Source organism: Periplaneta americana, chromosome 2, assembly GCF_040183065.1.
Source record: "Periplaneta americana isolate PAMFEO1 chromosome 2, P.americana_PAMFEO1_priV1, whole genome shotgun sequence".
NCBI classification, from domain to species: domain Eukaryota; kingdom Metazoa; phylum Arthropoda; class Insecta; order Blattodea; family Blattidae; genus Periplaneta; species Periplaneta americana.
In genome coordinates this window covers 60,833,470-60,848,697 of record NC_091118.1, presented here as the reverse complement: position 1 = coordinate 60,848,697, position 15,228 = coordinate 60,833,470, and the positions used below count along the sequence as shown (strand labels likewise).

The window sequence follows — 15,228 nt, the reverse complement described above, 5'->3', positions numbered from 1 at the left end:
GTCGAGCAACAAAACAAGCTGCAATAGCAATTGGAAAATCGGAATCATTCATTAAAAAAGTTAGAAGAGAAACGAAAGTAGCCGACAGTAACCAAACCAAATTATCCACACCCGGTAAAAACCGAAAAGTGAGCAAAAAATCATATTGGATGACATGCATGGGTGCATTATAAGGAGAAAAATACAGGAGTACTACACAGTAAAATTAAGTACCTACATTTAAAAAAACTCCGCGCTACACTGTAAGATGAAATAGGTTATAAGGATAGTCGAGAGCACCTCAGATTTGCATTTTAAACTAATTATATACTAATTCTATAATAATAATAATAATATAATAATCTTATTTATCCCTCTTACTAAATGTGGCAGCGCTGAGTTCATAGTGCTCTCTCCCTTCCTCCCGTGCTTTCTCACTTACTCCAAGACAGCCAGCGCTCACGTAGTAACTCGGTCAGGGTTTCAGTTCGATTTGTCAATCTATAGGAGGCCAATGCTTTGCTTCGTATGAAGAAGTGAAATCAGTTGTGTGCATAGGCTTGTGCGCCCAGAAAATGGAGTATTATGAATGAGGTGTACTGAATGGGGGTTCCTGTGTTGAAAAATAGGTCAAACCTGTGGCTTTTTCCTGCATTATATCGTTTTCCTTACCTATTAAATACACTGCCACAAAAAGTTGTTGTGCATTACTTTTCAATCCTCCTTCGTATATGCACCAGCTTTTCTATCACTAATCATTCTTCTGACAGATTACTCAGATAGCCAGAAATATTAATTTAAGTTATTTCTGGTTGCATGAGATGTAGACCTGTGTCAGTTTTAGTAATTTCATCAGTCTATGTGAAAAGGATGTTGCTGTGATGATTGTTGAAAATGACTGAATTTTTAATAAGATACCAATGTGGTGTTGATTAACAGATGAGCATTTAGTAGTAAAGTAATGTAAACTTTTGATATTATCAACAAATGGTGATAAAATCGAAATCCTGAATGTGAATCAGGAATCTGCTGAAATTTTACGTCCTATTGAACAGGGTCATAAACAATTTGCGTATTCATGCCACAATTTTGCATATAAATATCTAATTCTTTTGTCGTCATTGTTCAAGAACCACTGTTCAAAGAAAAGGATACTGGGAAGAGGACTTGTAAAAGATGCAAACGTCTTAAAATAACATGCTCTTGTTTAAGTAAACATAATTTCAATTAATGAAATATTTCTGTCACATGAAGTGAGTAATAATGTCTTTCCAACAGGAATTTAGTAATCTGGGCTTAGAAACCCATGATAGTAAAACAAAATATTTCGTACATGTGCAAGCAGTTTCAGTGTGGACACATTACAGTTATTATAGATTAAAATATACAAAACTAATCATTAGGGGGCGGATGTTGATGAAAAGTCATCTTCTTATTTTTCACATTAGGACGATGCCTATTAATATAGAAATCCTTTCTATGTTAATATCAACGTAAAAAAGCAATTTCATAAATTACATTTTTTGACGTTTTTGAACTAATAGGTCATTTTTATATTTTTTTCGGCATTTTTTGGTTATTTTTAATACTTTGAAGTTCTTTTAGATCATTTGAAATGCATTTTACTTTCTTCTTTACTTATAGGTCTGTTAAATCATTTTATAATGAAATAGTTCAGTGGTAATTACCTATTGAATAAGTGAATAACAGTGAAGTTTGAGTTTTATAGTTTGGAACAGACTCTAAATTCCATCCCTCATTCCATGAAGGTTTCACTTCACACAACAGAAGTAATATAAAATACTTGACAGCAGCTTAGTTTAAATGAGGACTTTGACTGCTACTGTTCTTTTGTCGGTATGAGGGTGTCTTTAGAATTTATGTTTGGAATGGGAGAAACTTTCACCATGTCCTGGACAGGACTTGCGTCCTTAACATGGTTCGGAAGGGATGTCTATACTGTAGCAGAGAGTATTTTTAACACAAAGATTGCAAGAATGCACGCTGCTCCCACAATTTGTTTTGTCATTCACACTCCCTCATCTGGAAGATCTGGTAACAAAAGTGAAGCACGGAAGGAGGAGGAGACAGAATGAAGGCACTGACATGGACACTCCTGATTGAAACACATTATAAACCCTCAATAAAATCTATGGTTTTCCCTTAAAACCTTAATTTTGTTGCATGTTCTTTCCTTTATCTTAGCCAAATTCCAGGAAGTTGCCTTCTCCCTCTGAGATTTGCAGGGCAGTCATTGAAACAAGGTGACTAATTTTTAAGAAATTGTGGTGTGAGTACAGTGAATAATATTTAAATGTCATTTTCTTTTAATTTTATGTCTTTTTCCATTAGTTTAAGGGCATTTTAATGATCATTTTAAGTAGATTTTTGGGTCATCAACATCTGCCCCCTACTAATCATGTATAGGTTGTTTTTAATGAATCAAAACATTATTCTGTAATGAGCTCTGTCAATTATTTATCAATCACCATTACGTTAATCTGATTCATATTATGTTTTATTGTCAGGTTTGGAAGAAGTTGCGAAAGAATGCGGAGAGTTGGCTATTGAGTTTCATCTTCTGCAAGGTCAGGCACCAGATGTCTTGCCTGATTTTGTTGTTCGCTACAATATGGGAGCTGTAGTAACAGATTTTTCACCACTCCGAGTTCCCATGAAATGGGTGAAAGATGTTCAGGCTGCTTTACCTCGAGATGTACCCTTCTGTCAGGTACAGTTTTTTATTATACTTTTCTTTTCTTCTTATTATTATTCTTTTTCGAGACATTCCACGTCAGATCAACGCAGATTGGAAATAAAATCTCTTCACCTCTCAGATTTTAATGAAACTTACCTATGTATCAAGTGACCTCACACGGTTATGACTGGAAATCATATATATATATATATTTTTTTTCATTCAAAAGTTATTAAATATTAAATTTTGTCATTTTTTTTTATATAAAAATCTTGCTGTGTTCTGAAGTTGTTAATTACCATTTGTTCTGGAACCAGATGAGATATAGGCCTGGGTAATGTCTCATTTTAAATCCCTTTTGATGGGCTTTAATCTGATGTGTAACATGACACGGGTTACAATACAATTTTTTTTTTAAATAAAACAGCATTTTTAAATTAAATTTTTTTAAAGATATTGTACTGTATTTTTTAAATTTTGCTCAAATCACAAAACTACTTCATACTGTCATATTACACCTTGCAAAGTTTCGTTTTCGGATCATAATGGGATCACGTGATACAAGAAGTAAAATTTCACATGTAAGGAGAAATAGCATATCTAACGTACAAAGCAGTTGGGAAGGACATCACAAACTTTGGTGGGGAAATGGAAGCCATTTACACTATTCTTAACAACAGTTCAAAGAATGAAAACATTCTCCAGAGCTGTTATTTTTATTGATCCAAAGCCGCTATCCAGGCAATAGTCAAACATCTAAAACATATCAATGTTGTTGTTGTTTTCTAATGCCAGGCGTTTGACAATAAAGTCATTTGACCTCTTGCACTCCAATATTTTTCAAAGATATTATCATGGTCAGCCCTGAAGCACAAATTTTGAGGTGTTCCGAATCCATTTCTTGGTTTGAATTGCACAATGGGCAGTTAGGAGACTGATATATTCCAATTCTATGCAGGTGTTTGTCCAAACAGTCATGGCCTGTTGCCAATCTTAATGCAGCTACAGACGATTTTCGTGGTAAATTGGGAATTAAATGTGGATTATGATGCAGAGAGTTCCATTTTTTCCCTTGAGATTGTGTTATCAAATTTTGTTTGTTGAAGTCTAAGTATGTAGATTTAATAAATCATATACATATCATTGTAGGTACATGATTATACAACTCCAAAATCTTAACAAGAAAATAGTTTTGCAATGGAATCCAGCTCACTGTGAAATTGAAGGCAATGAATCAGCAGACCAACTTGCTAAGAAAGGTTGTTCCTAACTACTGTACAACACCAAATTACAAACCAGCCTTTCATTTTTGTAAAATCAAATACACATTCACTGTATAGGCAAAGTTTTATGTGTGTAATGAAGGAATTGTCTTAAGGATCGTACTTGAGAACAACTTCTACTCAACCCCAATTTCATACCAGATAATCCAAGGAATTCTGCTATAGCAGCCTTTGTTCTCCTGACTGGACATGACTGTCTGGCAAACCATCTGCATAGGATTGGCATAATTTTTCATCACCAAATTGTGTTCTGTGAGGAAGGGATGTAGCCATGGACAGAAATCTAGTTAACTGCAAGTCTCTCTCAAACACTCCTAATATCCACGAAAAATATTGAACTGTAAGATGGCTGATGGCTTCATTGCTGAAATAGCTGAGCATTGGATAACAACAACAACAGAAGTCTGACTTTCGACAAATCTAGCCGACTTATTACCCATTGTTTCAAACAATATGATATTTGTTAATATGTTGTTGTTGTCTAATGCCAGACGTTTAACAATAAAGTCATTTGACCTCTTGAACTCCAATATTTTTCAAAGATATTGTCATGGTCAGTCACTGAAGCACAGATTTTGAGGTGTTCCGAATCCTTTTCTTGGTTTGAGTTGCGCAGTGGGCAATATTTGTTAATATAAATTCTGTTTTAAGTATATTATTATTGTTATTATTAGCTATTATAAAGCCTTATAAGCTATGAAAGCTCTTGGCTGCTGAGGTCCTGACAAACAATTTCGCAATTACAGTATCATAAACTTATAAATTTGTAGGTCCTCCTTCAGTTTGTCCAAATATCTAAGCCTAAGTATATGACAACTAAAAATAATTAAGTCAATTTATAAGAAGCATTCCTTTCATACCTTACGCCAGAATTAGTTTCGAATAATCCAGTACTAGATACCAATATATTTTAAAGACAGGCAGTGTTCTTATTTAAGCAGCAACATTGTTTGCTACTTTTATTTATGTCTTTTGCTCGTTGTTGACTCATTTGTTGATCATACGTATCTTCTTAAAGTGCTGCAACTTCAATGAAAGCAATAGTGTATCAAGAGAATGTAGACTTTGGACTGTGCAAGACAATGAAATTGTAACAGGTTATGTTTATTTGTACAGGTGGATGCCCATAACATTGTGCCTTGTTGGGTGGCATCTGATAAGCTAGAATATGCTGCCAGAACTATTCGCAACAAGATCAACTCAAGACTACAAGAATTTCTGACTCCGTTTCCACCTGTTACTAAACATCAGTACACTGGAAGTGGCAAAGCAAAGGTACAGAAATTGTGATGACACTGATTTTTTATATTTTTCTTCTTCTTTTTCTTCGTCTTCTTCTTCTTCTTCTTGATATCAAAGATGAGTATGGTCCTGTTTCGAGACTAATGGTATTATTGGTAAATATTATTATTGTTATTGTTATTATTATTGTTATTGTTATTATTATTATTATTATTATTATTATTTCACTACAAAAGTTGTTTGCAAGATGGTAACATGTTCATAGAATGCTTAATAACAGGGCAGAACGAATTCCTTATTGATTCAGCCATGAGCTAAAAAGAAAAAAAAAAGCGTATGAATACATTAAGGTCTTTTGTTGCCATCAACATGTTTTTTTATTTTGGTGCTGAAATGGTCAATTCATGTTAATATTAAAGATTTTATTAATTTGTCCTACAGAATAATATCTGTAATATTGACAATTTATATTTGAGGAGAAAAATTCGCTCTGGCGCCGGGGATCGAACCCAGGTCCTTGGTTCTACGTACCAAGCGCTCTGACCACTGAGCTACGCTGAATTCAAACCACAGCACTGGATCGAATGCTCCTCCTTCAATGTTTCTCTTTTGGCCTGACTCCAAGTTAGGCATATATGTTGATGTTTTATGTCCAAGTCAACTGCCATTATACAAGGGGTGCACTCAGCTGAGTGACTGTTTGGCCGGGATTCCGCAGTTAAGTGCACAGTAATCTGTACAGAATATGCACTGCTAGCTATGAGAATATTTAAGATTTTATTAATTTGTCCTACAGAATATCTATAATATTGACAATTAATATTTGAGGAGAAAAATTCGCTCCGGCGCTGGAGATTGAACCGGTGCTGTGGATTGAATTCGGCGTAGCTTAGTGGTCAGAGTGCTTGGTACATAGAACCAAGGACCCGGGTTCGATCCCCGGCGCCGGAGTGAATTTTTCTCCTCAAATATCAATTCATATTAACTAATGCTGAGTTCTTGACAATAAAGCCATTAACTCTTGCACATCATATCATTCACACTCTCTGATTATGATTACACAGAGAACCTGAGTTTATTCTTAATGAGATCAAACTGAAAACTTTTTCACAAGAAGGTGTAGAGATTGGAAGTGTGCAAATGGAGAGTAACTCTCCTAAAACTGGAGTTATAAAAAATTAAATAATACAATATAATATAGCAAATTGAGAAGCAAATGCCCTCTTTCAAATTATAACACGTCCATGTGTTACACTCCTTTTGAAATCATTCTCTGGGTTTGTGAGGTTAGAATGTCAACTTACTATCACAATAATAACACTGATACATATTACAATGTCACACATAAAGGCCCGGTTTCTTCAACCTTTGTTAAAATGCATTTAACATAGCATTAATTAACTGTAAGTTAAAAGTATAAATTGCTGTTAAAATATTGCTTTTCTTCAACTTTACACATCACATTTTGACATTCTGTTAAACTGATTTATCTGCATGAAATTGGGCAGTTAAATTAACATGGGTATTAACAGTCTTAGTACTAAGGGTACGGCCACACTAGCTACATTTGTCGCAGGGAATTATAGACTGTGTTGAGTTAAATGCAAGCGGCCACATAAAGCAGTAAATGTAGCAAGTTTGAAGCATTCCAAGGTCATTTCGCAACTCGAATGGGTCCGAGTCCATTTCTTCTGTGACATTTACTGCTGCTGGGTGCCCACTTGTAGCGACACTGGGTGGCTACACGTGCAGCTACAAATGTCGCTGCGATTTGCGGTGTGTCAGTATGTTTGTCATTTCGTTTACATAATATTGTAACCAGGTCATCATTTCTTGTATATTGGAAGTAGGCCTATTTGACTTCTCTGCCTTTGGTTTTCTTCACATAATTGTTGCATCCGAATACGGCACAGTCTGGCATTTTGTAGTTTTTAAATTACATGTAGGAAAACCTGTATAAACTTTTTTATATACATTTCTTAATTTTACAATATTAATAATAATAATAATAATAATAATAATAATAATAATAATAATAATAATAGCAAGAAATGATCAGTGATAAAGTTATTAATAAAGTGATATTCGTGTGTCTCTTTATTCAACGAAAAACTTTCAAGTTATTTAAATATGGTATAAAGTTATTCTACAAAAATTCCCTTTCAGTAGACTACCCGCACATAATAATAATCCTTTATTAGGAAAAATGAATTTTAGAAACAACAAATAATAATAATAATAATAATAATAAAATAAAACATAGGGGCAAGCGTCTGACATGTTAGGCCTATTCGTGAACAATTAATTTTCCTCCTTAAACAAATTGACATTATTGTTAGTTACTGGGAATTCCTTATTATGAAATCTATATTTATAAACTTTAAATATATTTATTTCTGCTTTAGTAATTCCCAAAGGAGACCCAGAGAATAGACAAGTCAAAAGACTTTTATCTCCTACCTGACAATAAATAAAGAACAAATACCATGAAAAAAAAATTGTAATGAAAGTACAAACAACCATGTAAATGAATGGCCATGCTTAAATTTCTTAGGAATGAGATAGAAAGCGAAAATCAAATATCATGTACAGGACACATAGATTAAGACTTTAAGAACAGTGAAATAACAAATCAAAGTTATTCATTTTACAGTAGGCAATTACAATAATTTAGTGCAATGTAAATTTACAAGTGCGTATGGATACATGCATAAGCTAATTTTAAATACTATTTTCTTAACCTTACTTCTGTTTTTTGTTACTTCACCAGAAGGAAAAGTAAATATGGCCACTAAGTTACCTTCTGATAATTGAATTTGCAGCCGGGCATACAACACCTTGGCATTTTATTTAGGCCTAATGTATTCAAAAATGAAACAAGTGACATTGATGAGTGCAGTGAAATTTGTCTCTCGAAATAGCTACAAATATTGCAATTTGTATGACCCCGCTTATCTTATAAAGTTAGAATTTTTTTTTTTTTTTTGTCAAAATCTTTGAAAGTTTAAGAGAACATAAACTCTGTTTTCTATTGGATAAGATGTACAATAATGGGAGAAAGGCATTATCAAATTTGAAGGAAAGCCCATTTTTTTAATGGTTGAAATTCTCAGTATGTATACGAGTATGTAGTCATAACAACAGAATCATCTTGTGTTTATGAGGGAGTGAAGTAGAGAGAGAGAGATTGACTTTTAGATGGGAAATTATTATTTATTATCGTGACAGATTTATAACAGTATGGTGCCAATAAATGTGACATATTTTGTTACAAGCAATATGGTGCCAATAAATATTGCTTTGCTTATGTATAGTCCAGGCTAAGTTGCCCCACGTTTTAATTCTCTTCAAAAATCTTCTTTTAAAAGTACATACATTTTTCTTCTTTCAATTTCGACCTAAAGAATTCAATAGTAATAATAATAATAATAATAATAATAATACTGTCTCATTCATTGACGCCATTTTCTAGCCTAGGCCAGTTTTCAAATCCCACACAACCAACAGATCACTTGTCACGAGCAGACTGTGTTAAGCTATCGTGATTCTGTGTGTACCCAGCCTAAAATTACTGATGACATAGTGGCATGATGTTAGTCATTGTCAGTCAATGTTCTGATATCATCCCAGACTTGTTGACTGAAAGTTCCAATTCTGTTACTCCAAGATAAGTTGAATATGATGTATAGCTAGAGGTAATGGTGTCTTTATAACCTGTCTTGTTAATATAATTTAATCTTGAATGGTTTTTGGCACAGGTGCATATAATATATTCGCCAATATTTTTTTTTCTGCATTTTATGATAAAAAATTGGGGTGTGTATTGTATTCAATGGCATATTATATTCGAGTAAATACGGTATATTATTATCCATCCAGCTTAAGAATGAAACCTCACCTAAGAATGAAAACTCACATTGCAGTTTGTGGTGTGATTGGTTCACAGCTTCTATCTATAGTGACTTCCTCTCAGCACTTTTGTCTTAACAGCACATGTGTACTTTCTGAGTGTCACAGGTTGAAGTGTTCTTAATCACAGTATATTATTTTAAGTAACTCGCATAATGTTTTTCTCTCCACTCTTCAGAACTTAGTCACTTTTATATTTGGCTACAATAATGCCATAAAGTTACAACACAGTGGGATGGGCTGTGTTACTTTATAGACTTGCTTCCCTCCCAAATGATATAATAGTAATAATAATGATTATGATAATAATAGTAATAGTAATTTCGATTATATTTACTATAAGATTTTATTTTTATTTATTTAATGCAGGGCTGTAGAGTTTATCTTTAGCCAAAGTGATAATGGCAACATGCAATATTCATAAAATCAAGTAAACAAATATACAAATAAACAAACAAACAGTGAGAAGAGTACATAAGTAGATATATAACATGAAAGGATGAGTAACAAATTTTATATTTGGAGGGCCATTATCTTCTCTCTTGCTTCCCAATACTTCTCTACCAGTGTTTTTGAGGACAGATTGAGACAATCCATTAGATGGTCTGAGTCCATTACGATGTTCTGGTTGCAGAGTGGGCAGTTAGGATTCTGGAGTAAACCAATGCGACATAGATGTTTACCCAAGCAATCATGTCCAGTTGCTAATCGGAATTTGGCAACTGCTTCTCTCCTTGGCCAATCTGGTATATTCTATTTTTTTTCATGGAGTGCAGTTTCGTAGAAAGGACTTTGCCGACAGACCTACTGCCCCCTACTAATTGGTTGTCATAAATAAATGTCATCCTTACTGTGACAGAAATCTTGTCTTCTTTTGTTAGTAACCAATCACAACCCTCGTTCAGAAGAATCGACAGGTTCCAGTCAAATCCATGTGGAGGCAGAGTTGCCACATCTTTTCCGAATTCCAAGAATCCCGTCAGTAAGCACGAGAGTATCATTTCTCAATGGCACAACATTCATTGTGTAGTATTCGTCAGACATGTGGAGACCGTGGGAATCGTCAGTGATTGGAGGTGGTGAAGATATTGCTCCAGTTGACAATTTAAATAATGTAGATCTTGTAAATAATGAACCTGTACATAATAATTATAATGAACTTAGTTTTAATAATACACCTTTTGAATGCGTTGCTGGACCAAGTAATACGGATAATAATGACATTGTAAATAGTGAGAGTGGTGTTATAGATAATAGTTTTGGTAGTGTAAATAGTGAAAATAGTGCAAATAGTGCGTGTATTATTGACAGTGAATGTGTTGCTGGACCAAGCACTGAACCTTGTTCCAGTCGCAAGCCAAGAACTGGTATAATTTGTAAACTTGGCCAGAAATTTATTTTAAGTGCTCACAAATATGTGACGACAAATAAACTCGGTAGAAGGGCATGCACTGAAGCTGCGAAAGTACTCAGTATACACAGAAATACAGTGAGAAAAGTAGTAGAAAGGGGTTTTCCTAAAACATCTACGAAACACAGAAACAATAGGAAAAAAATTTCTAAAATAGATAATTTCTCGTGTGATTTGGTCCGCCGTGAAATATACACTTTCTTCAAAAATGGGAAATCACCTACACTGGATGAACTATTAGCCCATCTGAAACGTATATGTGATTTCCCATATGAACGTTCAACGTTACGAACTTTGCTATTAAATCTAGGTTTTAAGTTTCAGACCCTCAATGGAAGAAGAATAATAATGGAAACTAGTAGAATTGTAGCATGGTGATACATGTACTTATCGAAATTAAGACAGTTCCGAAATGAGGGTCATAAAATTATTTATTTGGATGAGACATGGTACGATACCCATGACGTCTCTAAAAAGGCTGGGATGATGGTTTGTGTTCGAGTGCCCTCAAAGTTCCCACGTCTAAAGGGAAAATAATAATGATTCTGCATGCTGGAGGTTCTGAAGGATGGATAGAAAACTGCCTGTTCTAATCGGCAAAAAACATTGGTGACGCTAAAGCTGATAGTCACGACAATATGAACGCTTCGGTATTTGAGCATTGGTTTACCCACTCTCTCATGTCTAATTTACTCCAGGACCGTAAGTGCATCATTGTTTTAGACAATGCAAGTTATCATTCTTGGCTGAAATTCAAGACAACCTGTATGTCCATGAATGTCCAAGACATGCTTAGCTATATGCGGGCTAATAATATAATAATTCCCAACCCAGTTCCAATCAAAGCTGTGCTTCTGAAATTAATTAAGGACGCATGCATTCAGGAAAGATATATAATTGGTGACATAGCTTTAAGTTATGGTCATGAGGTCCTGAGGCTTCCATCTTATCACTGCTGCTTCAGCCCTATTGAACTGGTTTGGGCCAAGTTGAAAAGTGAAGTGCGAAAAAGGAACACAACACCCTCCTTGAGTGCTAGTGTTTGTCAACATCTACGAGACTGTGCTTCGGACATCGATGCTGAACTGTGGAAAAAATATGTTCAACATACTAAAAAGGTTGAAAACAAATACATATTTCACGATCAGGAATCCGACGATTCCACTTTCATCATTAATGTGGATTCGGATAGTGAGACCAAAACAGAGGGGCAGCGATAAATCTACATTCATCATAGCAGACATGTGAGTTATTAATAATTTTTTATTTTTATTTCTGAAAACTGTAAATGGACTATTGTTTTTTTAAGTGTACTTCTTTCATTTAGTTCTAACACTTAGTTATTACTGGGTCATTCTATGATTTTAGTTATGAAGTTATGATGTGGATTCTTCCATTTGTTTGGACTTGCCTGTAGTCTATGAGAGAAAGTCATAGTGAAACAATATTGAGTTGAAACCGTTACCTTATTAATTATCAGTGCATAATTTATTATTTGATGTTAGTGTATGTCGTATGGTGTATATTATATCTTAAAATGTTTTGATCGCAATGGAAATAAAGAGAACATAAGATATAAATATTAATTTGTTATATTAATAATAAAACGTGTATTGGAAATTAATAAAGTAACAGTGTTTACTATAAAAATAATAAAAAATTAATAATAATAATTATAATAATAATAATAATAATAATAATAATACACCTAACACAATAAAAATTTTTTTTGCTTAACTTCTTTAAATCGTGCGCAATTTATTTGTACTGTATTCTCTTTACTTTCATTTAATTTCCTTTCTTATATCTATATCTCACGTTATTTCTTTATCTTTCTCCTTGCTTCAGTTTCCTCCTATTATTACTATGTGATATGTGTTCTCTGCGTGGATAATGAAGTTATGTTACCTATGAATAAACTGGAGTAAAATACAGCAGTCATTGAGTGGTCAGCTCGTGATATTATGTTCTCTTCTTCAAAACACATGGCGTCCAGATGGGGATGACGGCCACGAATCCTCTCATTTCAAGGGTCGTCAGGATTGTGGCAACTATGCAATGTTGGGATGAGGGGACAGGATGGAATTGTCAGATGTCTTTGTGTAGGAAGTAATAAATCTGTAAGTGGGTGTTCAAAGGAGCCACCGAACTGCACTCCATGAAAAAAAAAAGTATACCAAAGTTACATTGTATTTCTATTCAGAGGTGCTTATGTTATCTTGCAGAGATTTTTTATGTGTCCTTTACCTTCTGTCGTATGATGGTTGATGCTCGACTGTAGGGTACTTCACAAACATAGGGCAGGATTTTAGTGCCTTTTTTTTGCAAGAGAATCAGCTATTTCATTCCCGGGGATACCACAATGGGATGGTATCCACTGCAGGACCACTTTTTTGTTGTGGTCAGTAAGTTTCCTAATTATTTTTCTGCATTCGTGTGTGTCAGGACAAGGTGGATGGTTAGAGTTGTTGGTGATGGCAGATATTGCAGCTTGGGAGTCACACAGAATTACAGCATTTGAAAATGTTTATAACCGAGGCAATAATTGTTGGAGAGCAGTTTTTATGGCTCTCACTTCTCCATCAAAGGCAATGTGATCCCTGCCCAGAGAAGAGCCTACAGTATATGCCACCTTATATACTATAAGATTACATAATTCATAAGTCACCACTCCTCATTGCTAAAACTCCAGTCGTGAACGAAATTCCTCCATGGAAATGGGTGATTCCAGAACATAGCATACAAATTCCAGGAAATCATTCCAAAAATGAGCCTCCATACATTCTTAAGTTGGATGCCATGGAATAATCTGCAGCACATGTAAGGATCATCTTCAGATTTATACAGATGGATCTCTAAATCCTAATAATGGGACATCAGGAGCAGGGTATTATATTCCAAAATATCAAGAAAGTTATTTCATACTATGTCCATCCTCCTCCAGTCTTGACACTGAATTGCTAAGCTATTGATGCTGCTCTTCAGTGTGTTACTCAAATTTCTGAAAAATCTATTTGCATTCCGATCCAAGGGGGCTATATTTAATATAATTAAGTATGTACCAAACCTATACACACATAGAATTATTGCAATTGAGAAACAACTAAGTAAACTAAAAGAACTTCAAAAGGAAATAACATTTCAATGGATACATAGTCATTGTGCTATACCTAGAAACGAGAAAGTCGATAATATTGCAAAACAGGCAACATATTTGCAACCAAGACCTCTTCAAGTGATATCTCTATCCAGTGCTTTTGCTTCAGTAAAGTCTCATTTTACAAACCTATGGATCAACAATTAGCTCCCTTCTGACAGGAAAAATTTTACAGTCTGTACAAAAGAAACCAAATGACCTGGAAATGTACAAAAACTTGCCCAGACATGTTCAAACATTTTTAACAAGAGCCATAACAGGTCATGTTGTCACACAATGTACCTACACCTATTTCACATTTCTGATAATCCCACTTGTCTGTGGTGTAATAATCATGATGAAGCTCTGGAACACGTTCTTCTATACTGTCCATCCATAAACCACAAAAGAAGTAAATTAAAATCATCAGTACCAGTTGCAGAAGACATAGCCCTGCAGTATAATTGACTATACCCCACCTCTGGCTACTAGCAACAGGCATTCTATAATGAACACCGATCAAAATACCCCTCATTTCTCGTGAAAAAAAAACAAAAACTGAATAGACTACAGTGGACTATAGTGGACTTTATATTGTCAGCAAAAAGCTGGATACATTAAGAAGATTGATTGATTAATTGATTGATAAGTCACCACTCAGCAACTAATACATTTAATGGCTGCCTGAAGGTTACTAAACAATCTCTGGTTATGTTGTAAGCTATTCATAATTTGAAACTCGAATTTTTGTCCCAGCTGCTTTGAATAATAGTTATTTATGGTACTTGTGAGGTAAATGCATCTTTATTGCGCGAGTGGAAAGATCACGCTCACAAGTACCATACGTAATTTTATCCATGACCATAACGAAAAATTATGTTTTATAAAAAAATATGTTGAAAATAAGTCCTCATATAATCACATATTATAGCATGGATTTTAGAATTGATACATGTACTAGGTAGGTCATGATGTAGAAGGCCAGATTAGTGAAGAATGGTATCTAAGGCGTTGGATAAATAAATTATAATTAATTATATAATTTTAATATATATTTTTTTCATTTTAAACGTGTATTTTCATCTTTTTGAAGTTTCAGGGATTATTTAGAAGTCTTCACAGGACTAATGTAATTAAAATAATTTCACATTTTACTTCTGTACACTTTCATTTATACACTGACGGATCCTTGATCTCCAGAGAACAAGGTGCCGGTGCAGGTGTTACGTGCTGTCTCTTCTCACTTTATAGATCTCTTGGATATGGAACAACAAGTTTTGATGGAGAAATCATTGCAATAAGTGAAAGTCTCAGGAATCTTCTATGCCACATCAGTAAATTTAAAAATGCAGTTATATTGTCAGACTCCAAAGCAGCTATTCTATCAGTAGTCTCTAAACACACACCTTCATCTCAAACAGCAGAAATAACTAAAATGCTGTCTCAATTAATATCACTCAATAAAAGAATTGTATTCCAATGGATACCATCCCATTGTGGAATCCTGGGAAACGAGAATGTGGATGCTTTAGCAAAGAAGGGCAGCACTGCTACTTACAGACCTGTTACT

General features: G+C 34.3%; 1 protein-coding gene across 2 annotated transcripts in view; it reads left to right on the top strand.

The window, feature by feature from the left end:
- Positions 1-15,228, top strand: part of LOC138694166 (deoxyribodipyrimidine photo-lyase-like) — a 42,438-nt gene that overhangs the window by 14,482 nt on the left and 12,728 nt on the right. For both annotated transcript variants that reach the window (XM_069817749.1, XM_069817750.1), the window contains exons 5-6: positions 2,508-2,710; positions 5,077-5,235. In XM_069817749.1, coding sequence (XP_069673850.1) covers positions 2,508-2,710; positions 5,077-5,235 — 362 coding nt within the window. The remainder of the gene's footprint in view (positions 1-2,507; positions 2,711-5,076; positions 5,236-15,228) is intronic.